The sequence below is a fragment of the Melozone crissalis genome, unplaced genomic scaffold, assembly GCF_028551555.1.
Source record: "Melozone crissalis strain CALT ecotype California unplaced genomic scaffold, PUWL_Pcris_2 ptg000014l_1, whole genome shotgun sequence".
Lineage (NCBI taxonomy): Eukaryota > Metazoa > Chordata > Aves > Passeriformes > Passerellidae > Melozone > Melozone crissalis.
In genome coordinates, this window is record NW_026535792.1 from 647,349 (window position 1) to 675,080 (window position 27,732).

A 27,732-nucleotide genomic window follows, 5' to 3' on the forward strand; every position below is an offset into this window, starting at 1 on the left:
GGCACGGTGTGACACGGACAGGTTTTAATCTCCTTTAGCGTTTTACCCGCGCACGGCACGGTGTGACACGGACAGGTTTTAATCTCCTTTAGCGTACCCCGCCACGCTGACCATCCAAGCACGCCACCGCCCGGCACACGCCGCCTCAGGGCAGGCGGGCCCGGCTCTCGCGAGCGCTCCGCGGGCTCCTCTCGCGAGAGCCGCAAGGGGCGGGCGGCGGGCGGGGCGCCGCGGTGGCGGCTCGGCCGGTCGGTCCCGCGCGGCCCGGCGGCGGCGGCTCGGCTGGACCGGCACCGGCACAGGCGCAGCCCTGCCGGCCAGCGCCCGCTCCCCTCGGGCTCTTCCCTCCCGCCGTTCTCTCCCAGCTCCCCGAGCCCGCTGCCCTCAGGGCCTCTTCTCTTCTTCACCCCCCCACCTCACCCCCCTCCCCGCGGACCCCCCAGTTCCCCCGGCCATTCCCTCTTTCCCCCTCTCAGGATATCCCCTTCCCCTCACATTCCCCGCACGCTCGGGGCCCCTGAGCGCCTTCCCCGCCGCGCCTGAAGCCCCCGCCCGCGGCCTGCCCCATGGTGGGGTTCGGAGCGAACCGCCGGGGCGGGCGCCTGCCCTCGCTGGTGCTCGTGGCGCTGCTGGCCGTGATCGCCGTGCTCGCCTTCCACTGCTGGAACGCGGCGTCGCGGCAGGCCCTGCTGCGGGAGGAGCTGGCCGAGCTGCAGAGCCAGGCCCAGCGCACCGAGGTGGCGCGGGGCCGCCTGGAGCGCCGCAACTCGGACCTGCTGGGCAAGGTGGACTCGCACAGGAAGCAGCTGGAGCAGAAGGAGGCGGACTACACCCACCTGAGCAGCCAGCTGCAGGCCAGGGACGGCCAGGTGAAGCGCTGCGAGGACGGCAAGGTAAGGGCAGGGGGCGGCTCAGCCCCGGGCACTGCCGGACCTTGCTTGCCCAAGGTGTCCCCGCAGCCTCTGCAGCCCGGCGCTGAACCGAGCCCCGAGGCTCGGGTTTGGTGGCGCTGGGACAGCCGCAGCGCTCTCTGTTTTCTGCAAACGTCCCCCACAAGAGCTGGAGATGTCCCGTGAACAATGAAAATCCCGAGAGATCGCTCCTTTCCAGACGGCTGTTTCAAATTTACTTATTGTTTTTTAGCTTTCTGTCTCTGCTGAGAATATTTGATCTTTTGTGATCATTCAAGAAACCAGAAGCAAAAACTACATTTCAAGGGAAATGAAAGCAGTGTGGTGTTCAGTAGCACCCTGAGCTTGCCTCTTGGAATGCCTGGTACAGCACACTGATTTTTATGCTGCCAGCGTGTACTTGTGGGGAAAAAAAATCCAAACAACCCTGCTGCTGACTAACGTGTCATTTTCCTTGGCTTGGAGAAGCCAAGCTCATTGAAAATTCAGCTTGCCCTTTCAGTGGGGGTGGCCTGGGGATTTCTTTTGTTGTGGGAGATGAGTGAGTGGTTCAACTTTCACTGTTGTGCTTTCATAACCGTCCTGAACGGGGAAGTTCACGGGGCTCAGCACGCAGGTCCTGCTCAGGGGGCGTGTGGGGTGTATTTGCATGCAGGTCATCTCTCTGCCCATTGAACGCTGTTCTCACAGTGGGATTTATGGAAATGCCACACTCTCCAGGGTTAGTGCCGGCTAGGTTTGTTTTCTGGCCCTTTCTTATTGCACATCGGATGAACAGCCTCAGGCAATGCATTGAGTTGTCACAGAAAAATCCGAATATGTACACATCACATTCCAGAGTAGACTCCCTTAAACTGATTAAGTTTGTATTAATGTTTCCTACTGAGCCATTAAAGCTAAGCCCTTTGGTTGTTCAACAAGCATATTTTTAATTTTTATTTTTCCTTAGATAGCAATGAAAATTCCAGTTGGATATGACATGACTCCATGATCTTAAAGGTGTTTTCCAGCCTCAGTGATTCAGTGATTCTAAAGCAGTTGGGGTTTAGCCAAGATACTTTCCCTTCTGTCTGCAAAAGGGCAGTCAGCTTGTTTGGTGTGTTAGTGTCACTGCCTGTGGGTGTAAAACTGCCCTGGCAGCATTCAGGTAAGCTGTCAGGCACAGTTCAGCAAGGATTCCTTCCTGGAAGGGGTGGTCAGGCACTGGAAGTGCCCAGGGAGGTTTGGAGTCCCCATCCCTGGAGGTGTGCAGGGAATTCCTGGACGTGGCTGGGCAGTGACAGGGTGGGGATCGGGCACAAGTTGGGCTGGATGGTCTGGGAGGGCTTTTCCAGCCTCAGGGATTCTGGGGTCAGTTACTGGGCTGCATTACAAGGGGGTCTTGTAATGAAGGAACTGGTATTATTTTGGATAGTGTGATGTGTTCCTGTAGGACACTGGGGCAGGAGATGCAGGTCTGAGCTGGGCGGTGCAGCACTGGTGACTGGAACCAGGGGCAGGAGCAGCTGCTGCTGGCTGCCCCTGCCTGCCCACCCTCTGCCTGGCTTTGGGCACTCTGAGTGTGACACTGCGCAGGGCAGGGCCAGAGGGCAGCCAGAGGAACCTGCCCAGTACACCTGCCAAATTAAATTTAATGTTAATTGCCTGCAGCGTGTGCCCTGAGTCTTCCTCCTTTGTTCCAGAAGCTGCCAGCTAAGGCCGTGTGAGCTCGTAGCTTTTGAACATCCTCTCTCTTGTGTTCAAAATGTTCAGAGTGCCCTAAGAGGCCAGAAGAGCAGGATTTTATCAAAAACCAGTCGCTGGCCTTTTTTCCTCCCATGTAAGCCACTGTCTTTTCTCAGTGGCAACAGTGTTTATTGTTTTCCTAAAACCCTTTAAATGTCTTTTTTTAAGGACTACTGCTTCTGTGAGAGTAGAGAGTAAAGCGTTGTTTTAGAGAATGAAAGTCTGTCGCAAGGAAACAGTAGTAGATGTAAAGTGTCTGACCAAAAAAGGCTTGAATAATCATTTTTTCCCTCTCAAAATAGAATTTAGCAAGTCTGTCTGACCCAACTGCTCATTACCTGTGATCTTAATCTGTTTGTGAAATGCAGGAGCTGAAATAAAACCCCAGCATTGGTATCAAGTGATCACAACAAAGTCAGGCTCGTTTTAAGGAAAACTCATTTGGAGAGTCTCAGCATCAGTTGTGCTTTGTGCTCCTTTGTCCTCAGCTGAGGTTCTTTGCCTTGTGGTCACATAAATCAAGTGCCTTTCCCAGTGCTGAGGCAGCCCTGGTTTCTGCAGCAGCCTGCTCTTGGCTCGGGGATTTCTGGAGTCAAGGCCAAACCCTTGGCTGTCCCCTCTGTCCCCTGCTTGTGGAACGAGCCCATCACACTGCACCAGGGTGGTGTTTGCTTTTGGGAGCAAATATGGGAGTGTGTCTTGTGTTTAAAAAGAAACAGGAAAACATGAATTTTTGGTAATTCTCCCCTCCTGCGGTGAGCTCCTGAGGGTCTGTTGGGCCTGGAACAAACAAGGAGGTCTCTTTTGAAGCGCCCTGTGAGAGGCAAGCAGGGGTAGTGCCTACCTTGGAGTTGGGCAGGTGCTGCTTGCTCAGGTAGCAGCAGCTCCCTGGGTATTCCATGGGTTTTGGCAGCATGCCGTTGGGTTTGGGGTTTTTCCATGGTTTAGCACATCCATTTGCTGTGAGCATGCTGCCGTGGGACTGGCAGGAGGCTGTGGTGGAGAGCTTCCAGGTGGCAGGCACCCAGTGCACCTCTCATTCCCTGCCTGCTGCTGGCCCTGCCAGCTCTGTAACGCTGCCCTGCCCTTACCTGCTGCCCAGAAATGCTTGGGATGAACTGTTTAGTCAAACGTCCCCAGCAGCAGCTGGCTCTGCTCTTTGTTGCCAAAACTTGGTAACTCCCCAGTTTGCAAAGCTGTAGCTTGACAGCAGCAATGTGGAGTTGTTACACCGCAAGATTCACAGCTCAGGATTCACTGGAGGGTTGCCACATGACCGTGCATGGGATTTCTGGTGGGTTTTTTTCCTGTGCAGGGCTCATTGGGCTGCAGAGGGTTTATTTGCTCCATCCCAAGTGCTTGGAAAGGCCCTGAGGAGCCCCTGAGAGCTCAGCAATACAAACAGGCCCAGACCAAAGGAGGATGGGGCCCAGGAAGAGCTGGACCTGCGCCACGGCTCGTGGATTGTGGGTTTTGCATGTGTAGGTGGAACAGATCCCATGAATCACAAAAAAGCTTCCTCCTTTTCTGTCCTTCAGATGAGGGACATTTGCTGTCAGCTGAGCGGGTTTGGATATAAATTCTGTCACTTCTCTCTGAAACTCAAAATCACCAAAAGGAAAGACTGTGTGATAAAAGTGCTGCACATTTCCATGCAGCTCCTGCTCGCAGACAGCAGCCCTCCCCCAGCCAGGCACATGGTTAGGGGATCAGCAAGAGCCAGTGGGAAGGGTTTGTGTGTGAGGGATTCTCATAGATGGGGGTCTGAAAATAGGCCCTGCTACTTCCCAGGATCTCCTTTGTTCACAGATTTATTGGGTTCTGGGGAACAACTGCATTAGAGTGGAATACAGGAAAATATGATTATTGCCTGTAGCTTTGCAAGAGGGGGAGAGCCTTGTTCATTCACACACCAAATCACTGGGTGCACCTGCTCCCCTGTCCCCTGTTGGAGGCGCAGCTGGCACAGTGGGTGCCCAGTGGATGGAGGGTGGTGACTTGTGTTTTCTGCTTCCCTGTGTGTCCCCACTGCAGGGCCAGTTGTGCATTTGAAGTGCAGCTCTACAAGGCTGGCCCTTGTAGAGGGCCCTTGTGCATCCTGTGAGGGGGCCTTGAATGCCATGGGCAGAGCATGAGACAGACGTGGCTCTGACGTGCCAGGAGGCTCCAAGGTGTTCCTTTGGGGAGTAATTTTGTCCCTCTTTCAGAGCACTGTGGTCAGAGGGCTCAGGTTACCTAAAGATCACATTCCTGGTGGAATTAATAAATGCTGACAGATTAACTGTGGAGCTGGACTTTTCAGTTATGTTCCAGGCTTTGGAGGAAATATGTTCAAGGCCCTTTTGTTTATTTTACTAGTTTTTCTGCTCTGTCCCTAGGGTTGTCCTGTTCTGCTTGCTTTCTCTTTTGGGAGAAGCCCTGGGTGAAGCAGTGCTGTGTCCTGTCATAGGTGGGAGCCGTGGCAGTGCCTCTCCAGGCCCTAGAGCCCCCTTGGCTTTTGTTTTGGGCATGGGTCAGGATTTGCCTGTGCTCCAGGGGTGAGGCAGGGTCAGCCAGGATCCTGCAGGCTGGCACGAAAGCTCTGCTGCCCAGGGAGCCTCTGCTGTGTGCCCAGAGCTGTGGGGTGTTCCGTGTGCACTGTGCTGCAGGAAAGCACCATTGCAGTTCCTGCATGGCTGGGGGGCCAAGGCAGCAATGCCTGATCATCCCCACACGGGACAAAGGGGTCAGCCTGCTCAGAGTGCTTTTGTAGCAACAAAGCCACAACGGGAAATACGGAATGAAGAATTTGATAAAAGGGAGGCTCAGGTGCAGGGAGGAAGCCCTAAAGACAGGGCAGGTGTGTTTTGGGGTTTTTGGCAGGAAACGGAGGTGGCTGACACGGACACTTCAGGGACTGTGGGGGGAACTGGACCAGCCCCCGTGTCCAGGTGTGTCCCCATGTGTGTCCCACCAGGTCCTGGCCAAGGGGCTGTGCTGGCACTGCGGTGTGCTGTTCCCAGAGGTGATGCTGACCTTGTCACCCACGCGTGACAGCCCCGCTCAGCACCTTCCTGCAGCTACCCTTTGTGTCACTGTGAAACTGCAACAAAAACAGCCACAGCACCCGAGGTGCCTGAGGCCAGGCAGGGGTTTTTACCTGCTTTCTCAGAATATTCCACACATTCATCTTTCTCTTTGTTCCTGCTGGTTTTTGTCTTTATGTAATGACAAAACAAAGCATCTTTACTTCAGGACTTTGTGTAGGTGCATTTCTTACTTATTGTAACTATTTTTTTCCTTACTAAAAATGCCAAATTAAAAGCTGTTGTTGTTTACTGGTGTGAGATTCTCTCTCAAAATAAAATGTGTTAGGATGTTAGATAGCAGCATATAAAAGAGCTATTTAAATATAACAATTCTATTCTATATCTTAGGTAACAGTTGGTTTTGCTGTTAATGCTGTATTTATTTTTATCCACCTGTGCTTTGACATTGGCTGTTTACTGTCCTTCTTGCAATATCAGGATGCAGCATGTTTATTTTAGTTGAGACAATCTAGTTTTTTTTTTTATATAAATATGTTCTGGAATTAAAATTTAAGCCTTTGTTAGCAAAGCCTGAACACAGTGTTTAGTTTGGTGATGTCACTTACACTCACTAAATACACATTTCTCAGATTTACAGGAACTTGGTGCACGTCACTCTGATAATCCTGTCCATACGTTGCTTCACCGAGCAAACAGACACACCTGAGTCTTCACAGCCCAAACCCTCCCCAGCCTGCTGGTCACCTGTATTTATTAATCATTTTCTTCCTTCCAGATGAAGCTGCAGAACAACATCTCGTATCAGATGGCAGACATACATCGGCTAAAGGGTGAGGGACTCATGGCCAGACTCACTTGGCAGGCTGAAGTTGTGCATTTTAGCTGCCCAGGTGCTGCAGAATGCAGTGTGAATGAAGGATCTGGTGATGCTGGAACTCGTAATTTCACATTTCTCATAATGGGAAATCTCACTGTGTTTGTTACCTGGTGTGGGTAAGTGCAGAGCTGGCTCTCACCTTGCTGCAGAAAGGATGTGTGTTGGCACTGCTGAGTTACACGACAGTAGAATCATTTCCATGGCCAAACACGCAGTTTAGCAGTTTGATCAGAAACACTGTGATGGTTATGCTGGGTTAGAAAAGGTCCTGGGCACATCTCTGCAGTTCTGTACAGACATGATTATAATGCCTGAGGTGTTGCTGTATTCAGAGCACTTCAGAGTGAGCCAGAACGTGATCACTTCTGAACATGCCTGCACACAACACACATGGGCTCTGCCTGTATCCATGTAGCTGCAGCTTAAAGTAGTAGGGAGCTTCATTATTCCTAGCCTGAGGAGCAGGGAGAGCTTCTAGAGCAGTTGTGAAGACAGGAAATCTGTGTTGGCTTTACGGGTAGCAGAAAGGTGCCTCCTTTTGTACACTCACTGCCACAAACGGTGTTTGAGCATCCTGCCTGGAGCAACTTGGCAGCACTTCCGTGTTACTCAGAGTGACAGAGCCATTCAGGAAATTATGGACATTTCCAGCAGATAAGGGAAATGGCATTGTGCGAGGTTTCTGAATGCAAAGGTGCAGAAACACTTAGGGAGATGGGCATAGTATCAGGAGAATTTGTCTCTAATTCATGCTGCCATCTGGCATACATGAGTAAAGTGGCATCTTCTTCAAATTGGTTTGAGAACATTTAAAGTATGCCTAAACATGAAACTTGAGCAATTTCTTACTTACTTAGCAATACTGGAAATGTTATCTGCCACGGGGCATTTTTTCTTATCTTTCTGTATTTATGGTGGTTTTGCTCTTGCGGCCCAGAACAACTGGCGGAGTTACGGCAGGAGTTCATCCGGCAGGAGGATCAGCTGCACGAGTACAAGAAGAACAACACGTACCTGACAAGGAGGCTGGAGTATGACAGGTATGTCCTCGGGAGTGTTGGCAGCTGCAGCCTGGTGTGTGAGAGGGGGACCTGTATTTACTAAAAAGTGCTAATTAGTCTCGTGTCTGCTAATTGTCAAACGCAAGTGCGATCGCTTGGCGATGCACCTGAGCTGAAGGTTTGACTTTCAAGTTCTTTGTGATGTTGTAGTCCTTCCCCCAGCGTGAGATAGGAGCTAAGGAGAATCTTGACTTAGTGGAATCGTTCTGCATTTTTAAGTCAATGTATTTTTTATAACATGGAGATTTAGTTCATTAACACATGAAGGAGTCTAAAGGACCCAGTCCTGTGACACCAGCATTGCTAATTGCTGCCTTTCTAGCAGTGTAGTTTCATTTGTTTCAGCTGAAGCTGAAAGCACCTTGTGTAGATTGAAATTTTAAGTTGACTTCAGCCCTTTCAGTTGATGATAGAGAAATGGGGAGAACAACTACTCCTGCTCTGAGGAGTGAGGAAGACTTAACTCTTGAGAAAGTGTTTGAAACTTTTACACACATGAAGTTCTGTGCTATGCTGAGAGTCTGTGGGACATGGGAGTTTTGGTGATTGGGCTGATGTTGTGCTTGCTGGGGAGGTTGGGGCAGCTGGCTGTGTATTCAGATGGTGTTATTTGAGTTGGGAGCAGTAACTGATAGTGGCACTCGTGCACCTTCTCTGTTGACAGCCAGGGGAGACACGTTGCTTTCCCAGGGGAATTAATATTTGTGGACAGATTAACTGTGCAGCTTGACCTTTTGGTTGCATTCCAGCACCTGGAGGAAGTATATTCAAGGCCATTCTCTTTATTTTACTGTTTTCTCGGCTCTGTGCCTACTTTTTTCCAGCTCTGCTTTCTTACTGTATTCAGTCCATTCCCACTCCATATACATGCCAGGACCAGGCTTCTTGGACAGACTATTCTAGTCATAGCTCAGGTTTGGCTTTTTGTGCCACTTCATATTTTTACCCTTATTTTATTTGTGGGAGAGCAGCTCCAACAAATGAAGTGTAACTAATGGTGTGTTTCTCCTCAAGCCTGCAGTGTGGGCAGCAGATCAAGGAAATGCGACTGCAGCATGAAGAGAATATCAAGAAATTAATGGACCAAATTGCTCGGGAACAAAAGGTAATGCCAAAAAAGTTTGTGTTGACTGAGAAGAGCCCAGAGCCTGCGGTTTGCCTCAGAGATGTGGAGGCCTGGGACATTTCTTCCCTAACTTTGTGTTCAGGATCCCCCTGAGCAGCCCTGAGTGGGTGTTAGTGCAAGAAATCTGCCTGCTGTGTCACCCAGTGGACTGAGCTGGGAGCTGAGGCCAAATTCTTTGCTGTGCTCCAGCCTTGCTCCATGATGTCACTGCTGAGGATTTCAGTTGTTGCCTGTAACATGGATGTCTCTGTTCAGCTCTCCAGGGTGGGATCTGTGTTCTCACAGCCTTGCCCAGGTTACTGCAGAGGGAGCCTGAGCTCTGCTGAGGCCCGAGGTGCTAATGTGATGCAAATTGTGATGGTGCTGGAATGCTATCGAGGGTGTGATTACATCAAGCAGGCTGCCAGTAGAAGTTGGGCCTCTTTCCTGCAAACAGATGCTTAAAATTTTGTTTCCTTACTTCATCTATAAACATCTCAAATAATGGGGCAGACTGAGAGCAAGTTTGTCACATCTTCTCTCACAGTCTAGAATTGTTTCAAGGCTCTGACCTGAGGCTTAAGGCTTACCTTAACCTGTTTCTGTTGTGCTTAACACCTCTGGATGGCAGTAGAAATGTCCTGCAGCTGTGCTGTGATGAACATTTTCTGTTCAGTTGTGTTTCCAGGGTCCAGCTTTGCGCATAGAGTGCTCTGCTCTTTGGTGATCACTGAATTCATAAATGCAGTTTTGCTGGCCCAAATGAATCTTGAATTTGAGGATGTTTATTTTGTAATCTCCAGGGAAGTGTTTGATGTTGTCTCCCTATTTTTTCTAGCAGGCCACACAAAAAGTTCAGTCTAGTAAAGGCACTGCAGTCAGCCCCAGCAATGGTGAGCAGGCAATCCCTGAGACTGTTGCAGAGGTGGAAGATAAAGACATAGTGAAGAATGAGGAGCCTTCAGAACATGTTGCAAACGGCAAAGGTATTTCCTTTTTTGGGCATTTATGATGGAGAATGGGCCAGTTGGGTTGCATCCTTTGCCAGCCTCCAGACTGTGCATTTCTCTGAAGCAGAAGGAGGAATTGTTTGGCTCAGGTACATTGATTAGCTGCAGTGATTGTTCTAAATTAGAGCTTTCCACAAGAGGGAAATTCACAGTTGAGACTGAAGGGTTAGTAAGGCAGAATATCCTTTTCTTGTCTTGCAGAGAAAATCAAACCAGGAGGAGATGCAGGCATGCCTGAAATAGAAGATAATGACCCTGCTAAAGCTGAAGATACTCCCACTGGTGAGGAGAAATACTCTTCATTCTTTCACATTTGGGTCTTGGTGATGTAGATGTTGTGTGTGAACACCATGTGGTTCACAGTGAGTGCAGGCTTTTAAAATCTCTCTGTGGTAATAAAATTCAAGTGGGGTGTAAAATCAGATCATTTCTACTGTGCCTTGGAGGTTTGAATTCTCAAAATGGAGTGTTTTGGATAATGCCCCTCCCGAAATCTTACCTTTTATATTTTCATTTAGAAAATTATAAAAAAATAGAAGTCTACAGGATTGTTAGAGCAAGACCAGGTAAATAGTGTGTTTGTTTCACATTAATACTTTTGTCCCTGTGTTCTGTTTTAGCTTTAAAGAGGCCACTTATTTCAGCTCCTAAAAGTGAAGGTCATCAGCCTGCTATCAATCTTCCAACTGAACAGCCCCATGCTCCAAACCTGGCACCAGGTAAAATTCCTGTTAGCAGGTGATGGGACAGTATTTTGGTTACAAGAAGAAAACCAAGGATAAATTTCTGCAGGATCCAAACCTGTGTTTTTTACCTGGTTACTGTTTTATGATCTCTTCTTGTACCCTCCAAATCAATAATTTCTGAGCCTTTTGACCCATCACACCTAAATTTGAGTTAGAAGTTTGAAAGATAAGTGCTTCACGTGGACAGAGTAATTTAAATGCATGTTCCTCCTTAGGGCACTGATTAGGGCTGCACCACCTCAGGGGTTGGTTGTTGTTGATCTCTTGGTAGCCACAATCAGATGTTCCTATTGCCTGCTCAGTGTCCTCCTGTCCCTGGGAACAGCTCACTTGAGGGTGACATGGGGAAGGTTTAGGGCATGAGAACTTAAAGTCCTGCAGTGACAGGTTTGGAGGAATTGCAGTTAGAAGAGAGACAAACCCAAAGAAAATAAACTCCGTGTTTGATCAAGTCACTGGAAGGTCAGAGAATATCAGGTGATGCCTGCACTGCAGGTGGCTTGTTCCAGTCCTGTCCTGCTGAAATTCTGGGTGTAACTTCCCATTTCACCCTCGTAGGTTTGCCCAGTGACAGCGATGGAAACGCTGACATTGCCAAGCAGATCCCTCCAAATTCTCTCCAGCACTTGAATTTTGAAGAAAATGTGGACACCCAGAAGGAGCACAAGGTTGAGCCAGACCAGATAAAAATCCCAAAGAGCCGAGTTGGCGACTTGCAGAAGATTAAGCAAAGTAAGTTGGCCAATGTCACACACTTAAATATGTATTAAAAAAATCCCTTCATTTTTTATCTGTGTAAGTACCTGTCTGGAAAATGGGGACCATTGCAGAGGGTGGCTTCAGAGAGGGAGTCTGAGAAGGAATATAATGTGTTCCTGGGTAAAGGATAGGCTTTAATGTGTTATTTTTCACATGTACATTCAGTTATTTAAAAAGATTATTTCCTTATCAGAATTTAAGATGTTTTGGGAAATTACTGCACGGTTAAATTGGTTAAGTCAGAACTTTGATAGATGCAGGATGCTGATTTACTCACTTTATTACTTGACTTCAGTACACTTCTTGGACAATATTGCAGGAATTCAGTCAAAACTGAGAAAACTTTGGTTGTTTTAATATCACTCATAAAACTTTGTGATGGAGCAGGGACAAGTGTATTACAAATTGTCGCAGAACCTGGGCAGGCCTGGTTTCCGCTGTGTGTATCCTGAGGTGTGCAAGGCTCCTTATTTTATCAAAGCAGCTTCTGGAAGGAATTTCGGGAGTGAGAAAGTTTCTCATTTCAGTGGTTGGGTTTGTTAATGGATTGTCTCTCTTCCCTGGTCACGGATGAAATGATGGGGGTAGTTGGAGCTGGGAAGGAAATGTCTCCATTGTAGGCTGTGAGGGGGTACCTGAGAGTCAGGAATTGTCCCCACTTAGTCCCTTCTTATTGCTCCTTCATATTTGGAATAACTGTAGGTTTTAATGGTGCAATGAGGGAGAGAGTTTATCATGGAAGGAAATAGCTGATCTAGGTTTGTGTAAGGGTCTGTCCTGATGTTCAGAGAGGTCCACTGGTGACAAACTCACCCCTGGTATGGAGGAGCCCAGCTGTGGCACAGCCCTGCAGCTCCCGCCGTGGGCAGGTGCCTGGCTGCTGTTGGTGACTGAGGGCTGTGAAGCAGAGGGTGCAGAGTGGGACTGGTCAGCCTGGGGGAGAGAAGAGCCTGGGGGGACCTTAGAGTGCCTAAAGGGGCTCCAGGAGAGCTGGAGAGGGACTGGGACAAGGCATGGAGGGACAGCACACAGGGAGTGGCTCCCACTGCCAGGGGGCAGGGCTGGATGGGAGATTGGGAAGGGATTGTTCCCTCTGAGGGTGACAGGGGCTGGGATAGAATTCCCAGAGCAGCTGGGGCTGCCCCTGGATCCCTGGAATGCCCAAGGCCAGGTTGGACAGGGCTTGGAGCAGCCTGGGACAGTGGGAGGTGTCCCTGCCATGGCAGGGGTGGCACTGGAGGGGCTCACCAGCCTGACTGTGCTCCCTGAGCTCAGTCTGTAGCCCTTGTGGGCCTGCTGCATTTCCTGGGATCTCTTCATCAACTCCAACCTTTCCTTCTGTCAACTTCAATTCATTTGTCACACTGTCTCTGGCTACCCACGGGCTGGTTTTGCTGGAAGTTGGGTACATGCCCTTGTCTTCCATGGCTCAGTTTGGGTTTAACATGTGCAAATCCCACTGTCCTACCTGGGTTTTGTATATAATGCAGTGTCAAAAATACCAACAGGATCACTCCATCAGACGTGAGCAGGCAATGAATAATGTATGGAACTTTGGATTTCTAAACAATTCGTGGGTGTTTTTCTTGCTTGTTTTATGACAATACCTGAAACTGGTGCTCCAGTACGTTTGAGCTGTGCTAGGTGTGATTCTGCTGCTTTTCCCCATACAGAGAAGCAGGATGGTGCTGCTTCTGTCCTAGTTTTTGCATACGCCTTATTTTAGGGAATAGTTTTACTTCTACATCTGTCCATTTTTAATCCTGATGTTGAAATCATGCTCCAGTTTTACTTCTCCATTAGTTGCTTGCACTGGGATTCATCACCTGCCCTGGCAGCCTTGGTGCCCAGTGTGCAGGAATTGTATCACACTTTAATCCCATTTTCCCCATTTACACAGAGTCTTCCAGGCCAGTGACCTGTGCAGGCTCAGAGCTGCTTCCCCCAGCACTGGGCTGGAGGAGATCTCCCTGTATGCCATTGAACAGCAGCTCTGAGCTGACATCTCACCAGTAATCTCTCGCCGTGTGCCTGGGTGATTGCCTGCTCGTTCTGTATTTCCAGCTGATTCCTGTTTTTCTTGTGCATTGTTTCAGGATCTGACACCACTCTTCAATTTTTGTTGGGAGACGAAAATACTGGATTTGGGGCATTTTGGAAACAGTCACAGCTTGCTAGGGAGGCAGAGTGTAAAGCCAGCTAGAGTTTCCAAGCTGGGCAGTGAGGGCAGGCCCGTGCTGGGCTCCCTCCCGTGCCAGCAGGGCACCCTCTGCAGGGCACCAGGGCAGCACTGGCTGGCTCCAGGGTGTGCAAAATGCCAGGCCTCAGCAAATTGGCTACTGACCCTTCCAAGAGTGAGAGCTCTTGTGCTTTTTGAGGAACCTCGTGTTGGTGCCTGTGGGCAATCCAAGGTGGAGCTGTTTGGTGCTCGCTCAGCCCTTTCTGTAGAGAGAGGAGTGGGACAGTCAGGTGTCACGAGGGTGACACAGAGGTGTCACCTGCACAGAGGTGCTCCAGGAGCCTTGTCCAAGCCCTGCCCAGCCCTCTCCCTTGTCCCCCCTTTCTCTCCAGCTGGATCTGCCGCAGAGCCCACTGCCTCCCCCTGCGATCTGCTCTCGTGGAGGATCTCCCTGTTTCTTTCCTCTCTGCTGCTGACTCACTCCTTTCCTACTCCACAGGCCGGTTCTTTGATGAGAATGAATCCCCTGTGGACCCGCAGCAGGGTTCTAAACTGGCAGATTATAATGGGGATGATGGGAACGTGGGTGAGTATGAGGCAGACAAACAGGCCGAGCTGGCTTACAATGAGGAAGAGGATGGTGATGGTGGAGAAGAAGACGTCCAAGGTGAGCTTGGGCCTTGCCTCCATCCCATTGTGATAAATCCATGCTGAGTTACTTGTTGAATTTGTGTAAAGCCTCTCTGGTTTAGCTGATCACAAATTGCTCAGACAGAACAAACAAGCTTGAGATTTGGTGTCACTCTCTGTGGGACAGCAGCAATGCAAGTCTTGAGAGAGAGGGTTTTGGCACCTCACTGCAGCTGTCTATAGCTCCTGCTACGAAAAGCAAGTCCAAATTCCAGACATGGTTTTACCCAAACCCCCAGCTCTGGTCCCTGGCTGGGAGGGCTTTGGGCCTTGACATGGTTAAATTGTCAAATAGAGGAATGAAGTGGTTTGATTCCTGCTCTTGCCACACCTGCCTGGAGCTGGTGTGCGGTGAGGCCTCAGGTGGTGATTCCAGGTGTCACTTTGTGCACTATACACAGATTCAACAGGCTTGTGGTGTTCTGCTAACCCACCTTGGAGCTCCTGATCCAGTGCTGCCTAACACCTGTGTGTGCATGGCCATTCCCTGCCCTGCATGCAGCTCCTGCATCGCCTCCCTCGCTCGCCTCTGCCTGCCTTGTCTGCCTTCTCCATCCACTCTTGCGGGATATTTGGGACAGGCCTGCATGTCTGCAGGGCGAGAATGTTGGGTAAACATAGAGAGTATTTCCAGTTAAATGGAAGTGTAAAATAAAGAGAGGGGAAAAATAGGAAATAGGACAAAAATCCTGCAAGCCCTCTGATTTTGACCCTCATAATATAAGTTATATAAGTTAATAAGTTTTTAGCTGGAGGTTTTTCAGGCACTGTATTTAGCTGGCATCTAGGCAAAATGAATGGGCAAAGCCAGTAGAGAGCAGCTGACTGTGTGAGCATGCAGCTGAGTGCAGTGTCAGCAGGCTGGGCTGGGCTGGCAGTTTGAAACTCGTGCACAAGTGAAGGAATGGGATGGACCAGAACCTGTGCCATTTGATTAACTTATCAATGGACTGCAGTGCCTGCTGCTCCAGCTGCAGGCTGCTGCGTGCCCCTCGTGCTCAGGACTCGCAGGGGGTTTGTGTGTCTGGCAGTGGTCCCTGGGCTGGCAGCTGCACAAAGGCACGGGGGCATGCAGAGCAGCCCGCTCCAGGAGCAGGTGTCCCTTGCCATGGCACTTTCCTGCCCGTGCTGGGGCCGCGGGAGCCGTGCCCCTGAGGGTGCTGGGCTGCTGTGGGCACGGAGTGCAGGGTGTCCCGTGTGTCCCTGAGCCCTCAGTGGGTCCTGCCCAGCTCCTCGCTGCAGGAGCTCCTGACCTGGCTTCAGGATGCAGCTGTGGAGGTTGTGGCTGCAGCTGAGTCTGTGCTGCTGGTGCCATCTGCCTCGCTCAGCCTGGGTGCTCTGCACAGCCCTTGCTGTGAAGGAATGTTCCAGTATCCAACCTGAGCCTCCCCTGGCACAGCCTGAGGCCGTCCCCTCCTGTCCTGTCCCTTGTTCCCTGGGAGCAGAGCCAGACCGTAGGTGGCTGCCACTTCCCTGTCCCCATCCCACAGAGCTCTGTGCTGCTCCGTCAGTGAGTACCTGGCTGTGGGGCCTTCCCAAGGGAGCTGGTGGCTCAGGCAGCAGGGATTGAACAGCTGCACTGACAGGGACAGCATTCCCCAGTGCCTCTTTGGAGAGGGTGGCTGTGATACAGCTCTAAGGGTGGGAAAATGTTAAACCCCAGAGACTGCGCTTGTGTAACTTGCAGTGTGAGTGGTGTTTGGAAGAACAGAGCTCTGACTGACAGTGACCCCATCAAACATTTCCCTTCCAGGTGGGGTCCCTGCAAGGTCCCTGCTCTGGTGGCTTGGGATTTGAACTTGGGGAAGGTCCTTCTGCTGATGAACCCCTCTTTGTCTCTGTATAGACAGACTGGATTAAGAGCTAGGGTTATAGGGTGGCTTCTGGAAGCTTCTTCCCAAGGGATGGTCTGAGCAGATGTGTTACTACCTCAAACCACATTTCCCAAGCTTTGTTCTGTTGTTCCTTAATCACTTGTCGTGTTGGCTTGAGCTGTGATTTGAGTGTGGCTGGTGGAGCTTCTGGGGCAGTATTCCAGAAAGAGTGGCTGCTTCAGGTTTTATACTGATTTGTCTGCAGGGCAGGAGAGGGCAGAATGGGGGGTTGAAGTGAGGGTGGTTATAATTGTTTAGGGAGGGGAAAAAAGAAACGAGAATTTCTGTCTAAAAACTGTCAGGTAAACATCACCCGGGTCTGCATCAGGCTGAACAAAGCCTGTGGCGTGTGCTGCAAAGCCACTGGATTCCACATGGTTTCTCTTGCCTCCAGGAATGTGCAGGCTTAGACTGAAATTATCCAGGGGAAGTAGCCAGTTTGGGGGATGTTATTGGGGCAGGGCAGCACTGGTTCCTGCCCTCAGGCACCTGCTGAAGGGCAAGGGGATGTCTGAAGGTGGCAGCTTCTAAAATGTCTGTTAGTGATGGCTGGATGGTGGAGGGGGGTAACTCCAGGACGTCCAGGTGCTGTGGTGGCACTTTCTTACAGAACAAACCTGTGTCATGCAGTGAACTCCAGCCTTTTGCTGCTGGAGCAGCCCCCCAGGCCCCTGCCTGGCTCGGGGTGCTGGGTGGGAAGGTGTGCAGAGCTCCAGGTGCAGCTGGGGGAGCTCAGCTTGGGTTTCCTTTGCTGTGAACAAGAGTCTTTCCTGATAGAAGGGAATAGCTCTGAGGTGCAGGAAAAGCTTATTAGTTGGAGCAAATGGAAGTTTTAGGTTTTTTCACTTTTTGAGGGAAGGAGGCCCTTGGTAAGGAAGGGGTCCCAGTGACTTCCCTGTGCTAGTCCCTGAGGTTCCCACCCTCTGTGAATGGTGTCAGCTCTGGGCATGGGACTGGAGCTGGGTTTAGTGGGGGAGTTTGAAAGCTTGATAGGCAGTGTCAAAGCCAGCAGCTGGTGTGGCAGTGCTGCAGGGTCTGCAGTCAGGCAGTCTGTGAGCTGGGGCTGCCCTGCAGCGCTCACAGCTGGGCTGGACACATCCTGTCACTGCCCTGGCCAGCTCAGGGCTGTGCCCTTAGCAGCATGTCCTGGGAACTGCACTTGGGTGTTTTCTCAGCGATACCACATGAGATCTGACCCGAGCGTTTCAGTTGCGATCTAATTGCAATGTGTGATTGCAGATGACGAGGAGCGGGACCTGCAGAACGACCTGGGAGACTACGGCAAGTCCCGCCTCAGCGAGGGGGTCCTGTAGGCCCCGGGCACAGAGAGCTCAACCCAGGACCCTGAGGTGCTGCAGAACTGGACCTGTTTTACTCCAGTGTTTCCTGCTTCCAGGGAAGCTGAGGATCAAGTGCCGAGAGCGCTCAGCAGCAGGAGGAGAGGACCCCTGTGTACATATGTACATATTTGTACTGTTGCAGGTTGTATTAAACCCACGTCTTTGCTGTTACATGGAGCTGGTTACTCAGCCTGGTCCTTACCTGTAATAATCTCTACACTTAAACCCAGTCTATAAACACAGGCTGAACTGTTTCTGCCACGTAGAACACTTGGAACCCAGAGAACTTGTACAGTTTGTACCTGATGTAACAAAGCCACTGTGGAAGCCATGTACAGCCAAGAACTCCTTTTCTACAGTCCCACCTGTGTGGCAGAGCTGCTGCTCCCGAGTGCTGGGGCTTGTACAGCAGTGAGAGTGGCATGTCAGAGGGACTGGGAACTGAATGGTGCAGTAACTGCTCCTTCCTCACTGCAACCCAGCACCACATCCCACTGAACCCCTGTGCAGTGACCACATCTCATAGCTAGACCTGCAAATCTAGTAGGACTTGAATAATTCGATACATCCCAAAAAAGCTGTGCAACTAATAGCTCGATTTAAAAGGTGATAGAAATAATTTGCAGCTTGTAGGAAATCCTTGTGTTAAAGAGGGTAAGTGTGTCAGTGAGGCACCTCTCCAGCAGCTGTGTCAGCCCCTGGATGGAAGGACCAGCCTTAGCCCAGGTAAACACGCTGTGGGTGCTGGTTTGCTGTCCCAGTGTCCATCCCAGCTCCAGCCACTCCAGTTCATGTCCAGTTCAATGCCCTGATCCTGAGCACCCAGCACATCCCACGGTTTGGTTTCCTCCATCAGATCTGTAAGTCAGACCCTTTTCTGTATTCTGTATTCACTTTCAGCATTGATGGGGATGATTCCATTGCTCTGCAGTGGTGGGAATGAAGGGGATTGTCCCCCCTGCTCCCCCAGGACACAGGCTGATGGCTCTGGTGGGGGTGATTGAACTCATCCCTGTGCTCTGGTGCTGGGCTGAAATAATGGGTCAGGTTTGCTCCTTGGCAGCTCAGTGAACCTCTTAAATAAAGTTCAATGCTTGTACAATTATCTTATGGGTTTTTAAGACAGTTTATTATTACTTCAAGTGTCAATGCAAAATAAAATTCCCCCCAGTTTCTGCATTTAAAAAGTGGAACTGTGGCTCAGCGCCATGTCCCGGTTCCAGCTGAACCTCACATTCTCCAAAGTAGTGCAGCATCACATGGCACAGCTTGGGGAGACCCCTAAACAGAGAGCTACTTCTGAAATGTTGACATGAGACCATTCTATACTCAGCTTCAGCTGCTTTTCCCTTCCCTGCGCATCACCAGGACCATCCCTCTTGGGCCCCTGTGCTGAAGGTGGCTTGCTCCATGTTCCTTCTCCTCTGCCTTTTCTTCTTCTTGCATTCCATGTTTTCTCTTTTTTTCCTCTTTCTGTCAGAGCGATTACTCTGCTTCACCCTTGTGCAGCCACACCTGGAGCATTGTGTTCAGTGCTGGGCTCCACAGCTCAGGAAGGACAAGGGGCTCTGGTGAGGGTCCAGGAGGCCACAAGGATGCTGTGGAGCCCCTCTCCAAGCAGGAGATGCAGAGTGCTGGGCTCACAGCTGCCTCTGCAGCCGGGCTGTGCCGGGCTGTGCAGGCTCTGAGCACAGACCAGCTCGGTTTGTTTTGAAATGCTGCTCCGACATCCCCGTGCCGTTTGTGTGCCGTTTGAAATGCTGCTCTGACATCCCCGTGCCGTTTGTGTGCCGTTTGAAATGCTGCTCTGACATCCCCGTGCCGTTTGTGTGCCGTTTGTGTGCCGTTTGAAATGCTGCTCCGACATCCCCGTGCCGTTTGTGTGCCGTTTGTTTGAAATGCTGCTCTGACATCCCCGTGCCGTTTGTGTGCCGTTTGTGTGCCGTTTGAAATGCTGCTCCGACATCCCCGTGCCGTTTGTCGCCATGGCAGTGCAGCACAGACAACGCTGACAGATCTCGAGCAGCTGCTTCCCTCAGCACCAGCGAGACTGCAACCAAACCGGCTCTCACATTGCAGCCCCACAGCAGAAACCCAGCAAAGCCTCTGCCCACCGCGGCCAGCCCACGTTTCAACCAGCACACCCAGTGCTGGGTCCGAGGCTCCAGTTCCAAATCCCTTGGGATCCACGTGGCGATGCATTTCAGACAGCAGGGAGCTGAGATTGCACTGCCAGGGCTGAGGGATGAGTCCAGGCAGTGTCAGAAACGCAGGCACCTCCACCCAGCAGCCAGAGAAACAACTCCAGTTACTCCAGCCAGTCCTCGCTGCCCGGTTTTGGAGGTTTTCAGCGAGCAGACTCTGCCAAAGCTTTCCCGAAGTCACGTGGATCCCACAAAAGCAACCAATCACTGGTGAACCCATTTTAATTTCAAAATGAGGAAAACCAAACTGATGGGCAGGATCTTGCCAAAAGGTCAAACCCAGTTCTGGATGAAACAAACCCTCATATTTTTCAGCATCTTAATAGCCATGAAGAGCTGAAGATACTTTGAAGTAACAAGAAACAAAAAAGACACAAGATAATGGTTTGTGGAATTTATTAAATGTTATCATTTTACATTTTCATATTTGCAAACCCACCAACAGTGGGAAATCCAAAGCCTGCAGGATGGAAGAGCTGGTGAGTGAGTGTGTTCTGCAGTAGTACATGCAGTAAGTACAAAAGGTTTTCTTCTCTATAAATCTGTTTACTGTCTGTTTAGAGTTTGCACAATGGACTGAGTGATGCTCATTCAGGTGGTGGTTGGAGGTCCTGAGCTGTCAGCAGGACCCACTTCCCTGTACACACACATCTCTGAAGAAATTCTCTGTCTGAAAACTTTCTCCTTTATCCCTATTAAGGAGAATTTCCACATGCCATAAATCTGCCAGCTGCAATCCCTGCTCCAGGAGATGCACGGAGCCTTCAGTAACCTGGCACCCACACAGGGAACTTCCAGCTGAAGTAACCTGGGACCCTTCCTTGAGGAGACTGACCAAAATACTTGATAGGATCAAATCTTGCTGCAGTGAACTAGAAAATGTGAGATTAGGCACTTTATAAGGAGGAGCAGTGCCCTGCTGTTCCAGCTGGCTCCAGCACTGAGACCAGACTTCTGTAGTTTAAATAAAACAGGAAAACAAACCCACAAAACCAACCGGGGCCATCTCTCCCTATTTAGGAGAGTGCAGTGGAATTTTTAAGCCAGCCAGAAACAGAGTGATGGTATTTATGCCTGAACATTTTTATGCCAATATAGAAACCATAATACTCCAATTCCTCAACCTATATGAAACCCTGTGTAGCCACACTGGGATTACTGGGATGGATAATCTACAGTTTAACTTCCCAAAACCAGGTTTGACTACTGGTGGCTGTGCATTTCCATCCCTGGAGGAATGTCTCATGCCACTCTCTGGTGCTGCACTGTGCCAGATCAAACACAAGGCTCACTCCCATGTGTTTCTGCGGGCTTTGGGAGCAGGTGAATCCCTGGTGCTGTCAGCTGGAGTGTCTGCAGTGAGAGCAGCGAGTCTGGAGCTGCTCCTGGACAGCCAGATTGGCTCCCAGGCGCCGGGGATGGAGCAGCAGCACAGCCTGGGAGCTGCTTCTCTCAACTCTGGTCAGCTTTCCGATGGAACCGATCCCCTTCAGAAAGGCAATAGGACAGCAAACACTGGAAATGGGCAATTGTAACACATAAACCCAAAGAAGACTCCTGAATTTGCTGAGAAGTGCCAGATGCTGCAGTTAAACTGAAAGTGGAACTGGAATAAACCCCACCCAGTCCTGAGCTGAAGATGCTGCAAACACCTGCCCCACAGGAGCTCTGCACCACCAGGGAGCTCGCTCTGGAGCACGTCAGTTTATGTGGTGTACAAACACAGAGCTACGGGTTCTGCAAGGCTCGGGGACAGAGCTGGGAGGAAATCCTAAACCCTGAGGAATGCCTTCCAGGAGCAGTTGGGATCCAGTGCAGGAATGGGCAGCGGTCTGACAAGTGCACATTTCCCCTTCAGTGTCTCTCTGAAGGGAAGCAAACGTGCTCCTCAAAGCCCCAAATGTCCCAGGAGCCCAGATCCTGTGGCCAGGGGAAGCCCGTTGCTGCCAGCTCGGCCTCTTCTTTGGCCCAAACACGCATCTGAGCTCTGTGTGCCAGCACAGGGTTTCACACTGCCCACACGGGGCTGAGGCTGTGCTCCGTGGGGAGCAGGGTACAGCAGGGCACATCTGACCTGCTCCCTGCACAGCAACACCATCAGCAAGGAGATTTTCCACATCCCCTTTCCTGCCAGTCCAGCCCCTTCTCCCTAATTCAGCACCAGGGAACTCGAGGAGAGCATTAGGTACTGTGAAAAACAAATTTTGATATCCTGTTACACAGAAAAGGGCAGTTCTCTTTGCCATAAAGATCAGTTTGAACCCTGAGTCACACGTTTGATCTCTTGTCAGAGTGTTTTTGGTATGCTGGTGCTCACACAAATACCTGCTTGCTTTGAATCTTGCTGGATCAACTCCTCTGGCCACTTGTTTCATTTTAATTACATGGCTTGAGAGAGCATTTCCACCCACCATTTCCCAAAACTCCCACTTTCTAAGTATCAGTGACTGTCCTTTTGGGGTAACAGTGTGAGACATCACACAGTTATCCTGCCATACAGGTTCCTCCTCAGGGACTGCCAAACCATCTTAATGAGGCTCCCACATGCCCAAACTAACCTTTTTCACATCTGATCATTCACAAAATATTCACAAGAAATACCTGCATGCTCTAAAGGAATAGGTTCCCTGTTCTGAATGTGTTTCCACTGCCTCCCTACAACCTCTTTTCTATGGTAAAATTAGCTTTATAGTGTCTTCTGTTAAAGACAGACTAGTAGAGTCCTGTGACAGAATTCTAAAACAAATCTTGGCTTCACAGCAGCAGATGTACTTGTCTTTAACAAGCAAATGAATATTTTAGGTGACTAGCGAGCTGGGACTTCTATAATCTGATCCACGTTCAAAAGCTAAGCAGGGAGTCAACAGGTACCAGGAAACACAACACCAGTGTATGTTTCTTCACTGCTAAATTAGAGGATGCCAGATAGTCCTGGAAAAACCTTCCACTCTGGGCAGTACCTTGAGATGTCATCCTGTCATAACACAGGGGAACCTGAGAACTGATTTCTGTTACAAAGACCGGTAAGTAAAAGTGATCATCAAGAGAAAAATTAAGATATCCAAGTTCAGTAGCATTGAGATGAGAAACGGAACCTCACTACATACTCCCGTACTGCAAGAGATGGCCAAGCTGCTTCATTAAGCCCTTCAAATAGTAAAGCACGCAGCATCCTCAGCATTTCCCACACAAAGAGGCTGCCTAGAAAAAAAAAAGAGAAAGCGGAAATAAAACTTCACAACACTCTCCACAGGCGACTTAAAACAGCAACCGAAACCGCAAGCCAGCGCTGCCCTCCGCTTGGGGAATGGGACGGAGGGCGAGCCAGCCGGGCCGGGCCGGGAGCGGGGAGCGCCCGGCGGTGCCCAGGGCAGCGCGGGGAGAGAGCGGCCGGGGCCGGGGCCGGCGCGGGGCTGTGCTGCCCGTCCGTCTGCCCGTCCGTCTGTCCGTCCGTCCGTCCGCGGCGAGCGCTGCCCGGCACTGCCGCTGCTGCTCCGGGGAGCGCCGGAAGGGCCGGGGGCCGCGGGCAGGGCAGGGCCGGGACTCGCTCCCGCTCGCCGCTCGCCCCCCGCCCCGCTAGCGCCCCGCGGTCTCCTCAGAGCTCCCCTTCTCCCCTCACCTCCCGGCCCGGCCCGGCGCCAGGACACCGGAGCGGCCGCGCCTCCTCCGCCGGGGCACCGCGGGCGCCGGGCGCTGCTCTCCGTCCCGCCGCCGGTCCCGCTGCCGCCGGCCCCGGCGCCGCCGCCGCGCCAGGCCCCGTTCCCTCCTTCCCGGCCTGCCCCGGCCCGGCCCCCTCCCCCGGCCGGGCGCGCCTGCGCGGCGGCCCCGCTGCCATCCGGGTCCCTCGGTGCGGTGCAGCGGGTCGGTAGGCGGGAAATGGCGACTGAGCGCTGAGCGCCGAGCGCCCGGAGCGCGGACCCGCCGCCGCCGCCCGCCCCCTCCGCCCGCCCGGCCGCCCGGCCGCCCGGCCGTCCGCAGCGCGGCCCCGCGGCGCCGCTCCCCGGCCCCCGCTCCCGCAGGTGAGTGACGCGGCGGAGCCGCGCGGGTCCCAGCCCGGGCTCAGGTGGGGGCGCGGGGTGGCCGCTCCGAGTGACCGGCGGGATGTCCCCTCGGGGCCTGCCCGCGGCGGGCCCGCCGCCCGCCGACGCGCCGCGTCCCCCCCGCTCGCCCCCCGCGGCCGCCGCGGAGCCCCGGGCGAGCCCCGGCCGCAGCCCTGGCGGGCCGGCCCTGCCGCGGGCAGCGGCGGAGCGGTGTCACCCCGCCTGACACCCCCCGCCCGCCCCTCCAGGCCGAGGCCTGCGGCGGGTCCCGCCCGGCCGGCCCGTCCCGCGCCCCGGGGCCGGGCCGGAGCCGCAGCGCTGCGGGCGCATCGCGGGCCGTGCCCGCGCGGGTCCCGCGCAGGACGCGCCTGTTGCTGCCCGTGTTGTCGCCGCCGGGGCGGCAGCGCCTGTCAGCGGCCCCGGGGGCAGCGGGACGGGCTCGGCGGGGGCGGCCGCCCCGCGCTCCGCTGCCCGGGCAGGGCTCAGGCGGCGGCTCCGGGGATCGCGGGGCGCGGGGGACGCCAACTTTGTCGCCGTGAGCGGCGGGGGCGGCGGCACCGTGCGGGACCCCCGCCGTCCGGGGCCGTTATTGGCATTGCCGGTCCCTGCTGGGAACGCGGCGGAAGGAATTAGCGTGCTGCATACCACATTGATTATCTGCTCGCTCGGTGTTACTGGAGAGCACTGTACGAGCCTGTTGCTCAGTTTTATGGTACTTAAGAGCGCTCGAGAGGACAGGTCTGCCTGTTTGTGTCAGGCTGTTTGGGTGAGCTCAAGCCTGGGTCCGTCCAGGGCGCTTCGTTCTCTGTGGTGACAGTTGTGATGCTGCTTCTGGTCCCAAGCCTATTGTTTGTGGGAGGGATTTTCCATCGCCTTCCGGATGCTTATGGTGCACTTCGAAAAGTAACTTCGAGTTTGTCGTTGTCGTCTTTGCCTTTGTTGATGTGTTTCCACTGTTAGAGTAGCCCGTGAAGAGGATCTCTAAGTATAACTATTACTCTGTTGCCTTGGGCAAGTGCCAGCCTCTTTTGCCGTTTCTCCATGAGTAAAATGGGGATAATAATACCTTGGAGAGTTGTTACAAGAAGTAGTTAATGTTTGTAGAGGACTTAAAAGACCTAAGTGTTATTAATTAAGCCCCATGACACATTAAGGTAAGAGTTAGCGAGCCAGGTTTGCACATGGATGAACTGCGGCAGGAAGAGATTATGATTTAGCCAGAGTAACGTCCTGGATCTGTGACAATAGCAGAAAACAAGTTGTAACTACTTCATGCTGTAGGCACAAGCGAGCCGTTCTGGATAACAGATAGGATTCCAAGATTACTTGCCCCTCCCTCACCCCCCCCCCCCAATTTCAGGCTTTTCTACTTTAGGAGGTTCTGCCTGTGTGACTTCCAGTTGACTGGATAGCTCCAAGGACACTTATGGCTTGCCCACTTAAAAGTGTTTCAGCAGTTTTCATAACAAGATATATGTTCTAGGATGCAAGCCAAATCCCGACTTAAATTCCATGAAACATTCTCCTCTTTTCCCCTGAAAACATCGTGTGGAACTCAGTTTTGATCCTGTTCCAGTCAGTGCAGTGTGCACCAAAGCTGACATTCCTGTTCCATCAAAGTTCTTTATTAAACTAAAATTCCCCTGTCAGTCTGCCCTGGAGATTGAATGGGACAGTTGGATCGTTTTTCTAAGGATGTAAACATTCCACGTATGCTGGGGCCGTGCGTGCATTTCATAACTGAAAGGTGATTTTCCATCCCCAGCCTTGCACCCCTTCCAGGGTGGTGGTTCCCCAGCACAAGGATGTGACACTATCAGAGGCTGGGCGGCATTAAGCAGTTAAAAAACCAGGAAAAGTTGTCAGGATTCAAAAGGAAACTGAGTCTTCACCTTCCCAAGTTTTTCCATGCTGCATTGGCTCCTCTTTGATCTCTTGTAATGCCGTGAGGTGACACCAGCAGAAATCGTGCTTGCAGGAGACTTTGGGAATCACATATGCTCTTTTGACAGATTTCTGTACACATATTTCATTCCTGTGGAAGAAACTTTTCCACAGGTGTAAGGGGAAGAACAACTTGGGGCACTTGTGCATTTTTGTAAAAACCATTCAGAAAGTCAGGTTGAACTATTTTGGCGAGAACTTGCAAGAAAAGCTTGAGCAGGGCGATTGCACAAGAGAAACTCCAGAGTTCCCTTCCTACCTCAGCCGTTCTGGGAGTCTAGAAAAGCAGGATGCATGAAGTAGGGCTGGAATTTGACATAGATTTAAAATTCCTGTGTGTTTCTAGACATGTGTGTGCTCTGAGAGGAGCTTGAGACTTCTTGCCCTTTTGGGACAATGCCTTGGGGTTCCAGAGCATCACTGTGATCATTTCAGGATCACAGCAGGATAAGTAACCATGCAACCCTAAAAGTGCCTTTTCCAGGTTGTGGATGTGCAGCTGTGCCCTGTCCAAACCCCGTCCAAGTTGTGCCCCATTTGTGTGCATTCAGCCTGGTCTCCCTAGGGAAGGCAGTGCAGAACCACTGAGATTATCCTGCATCCTTACTCTGTAATTCCTCAGGAGTGTTCCTCTCCACACGTGCCTTTCTCATTCTTCACTCACAGTAGATCAGATGTGATTGTTACTCCTCAGAGCCCAGGAAGCAAAGGCCCGAGTCTGAATGAGATCCCTTCATTTGCTGGCCCCCGAATCGCTGTCACCATCTCTTGTGCATTTTAGAGAGGAGACTGGCTTTTGTCTGCTGTACATGAACAGTTCCTGGGGTGCTGCTCCCAGTTCTGGGGCTCCCAGCACAGGGGGGACATGGACCTGTTGGGCTGAGTCCAGAGGAGAGCACCAGGGTGACCAGGGGGATGGAGCAGCTCTGCTGTGGGGGGAGCCTGGCAGAATTGGCATTGCTCAGCCTGGAGAAGAGAACCCTCAGGGTGATCTCATTGTGGCCTCCCAGGACCTGAAGGAACCAGCAAGAAGGATGGAGGGAGACCCTTGACAAGGGTCTGCAGGGCCAGGACACAGGGAATCATTCCCACTGCCAGAGGGCAGGGATGGATGGGAGATTGGGCAGGAATTCCTGCCTGGGAGGGGATGTGAGGCCCTGGCACAGGTGCCCAGAGCAGCTGGGGCTGCCCCTGCATCCCTGGCAGTGCCCCAGGCCAGGCTGGATGGGGTTTGGAGCACCCTGGGATGGTGGAAGGTGTCCCTGCCATGGCAGGGGGTGGAACGGAATCGGCTTTAGGGTCCCTCCCAACCCAAACCATTCCACAGTTCTGCAATTTGGTGTTTGTACATCCCAACTAAATCCTCAGAAAATGCAAATACGCGCCGCAAGTGCAGAGCTGATTAATCAAATGCACGATGGGTTGTGATTTTCGGGGGCAGGCTGCTCAACGGGATCGTTGCTGGGCTCCGGGGAGGGAAGAGCCAGCTCTCAGCAGCTGGTTGAGGAGCGGCTCTCCCCTCCCAGGCAGGATGTGGCAGTGCCAGCCCTGCGAGGGCTCCATCCCCGGGGATTCCCTGGAGTGCCACCAGCGAGGTGCAGCTCTGATTGCTTCAGAGAAACCCACACACGCCAGGGTGCTTGAAAGCCCATCTAACATGCTGTTTACATGTTGAGATGGCCGTTATTTAGTGTTTTAGAAAAATAAATATTTGACATTCACAGATGAAGACATTTTCAATAGCACTTGAAAAATTAAGTGGGAAATCATCCACATCTAAAGCAATCAGCTCAGGGGTTGGGTCGGAGCTTCCCAGTTGGCAGTCCTAACTTTTTCTAAATAAATTACTTCCCAATCAGATCAGTTTCAGTAATTACTTTGATTAAGGTGCTCTTAACTTCTCAAATGATAAGTTCTCTCATAATATCCTGTGATCCAAGGAAAACCCTTGTCAGGACAATGTGCTGTAAGAAAACAGGGAGCTGAGCACAGCCTGCAGTGCATTCCCACCTCTGCCAGCACTGTGCATCCGTGTGGGATCTGAGGAGATGCAGCCTTTGCTGCCTCAGTTTCCCTGTCTGATGGGTCAGTGTTTGCAGGGAAGGAGTTGTGCAGCTGCTGGTGGACAGGATTAACTCAGCAGCACGTTGATCTCTGCTCTATTGGGACACTCAAGATACAGCTCCCCACGGGGGATGTTTTCAGAGTCTGGCCCCATCAGCCAGATTTCTGTGCATT

General features: G+C 51.8%; 2 protein-coding genes across 5 annotated transcripts in view; both read left to right on the top strand.

The window, feature by feature from the left end:
* Nucleotides 1–278: 278 nt before the first annotated feature.
* On the top strand, nucleotides 279–18,411 carry GOLM2 (golgi membrane protein 2). Of its 4 annotated transcripts, none has more exons than XM_054272934.1 (10): nucleotides 283–893; nucleotides 6,441–6,495; nucleotides 7,480–7,582; nucleotides 8,618–8,708; nucleotides 9,550–9,694; nucleotides 9,920–10,000; nucleotides 10,339–10,437; nucleotides 11,023–11,196; nucleotides 13,902–14,069; nucleotides 17,206–18,411. In XM_054272934.1, the coding sequence occupies exons 1-10, from the start codon at nucleotides 567–569 to the stop codon at nucleotides 17,277–17,279; spliced, it is 1,317 nt and encodes a 438-aa protein (XP_054128909.1). In that variant the 5' UTR covers nucleotides 283–566; the 3' UTR covers nucleotides 17,280–18,411. The 4 variants fall into 4 exon arrangements, with proteins under 4 accessions (XP_054128911.1, XP_054128910.1, XP_054128909.1 ...); XM_054272933.1 differs by having other exon boundaries at nucleotides 284–893; nucleotides 9,547–9,694; XM_054272936.1 differs by lacking the exon at nucleotides 13,902–14,069 and having other exon boundaries at nucleotides 279–893.
* Nucleotides 18,412–23,478: 5,067 nt separating this feature from the next.
* The window catches only part of CTDSPL2 (CTD small phosphatase like 2), a 28,847-nt gene continuing 24,593 nt past the window's right edge, over nucleotides 23,479–27,732 (top strand). The window contains exon 1 of the mRNA XM_054272932.1: nucleotides 23,479–23,529. The gene's annotated coding sequence lies outside the window, so the exon portion shown is untranslated. The remainder of the gene's footprint in view (nucleotides 23,530–27,732) is intronic.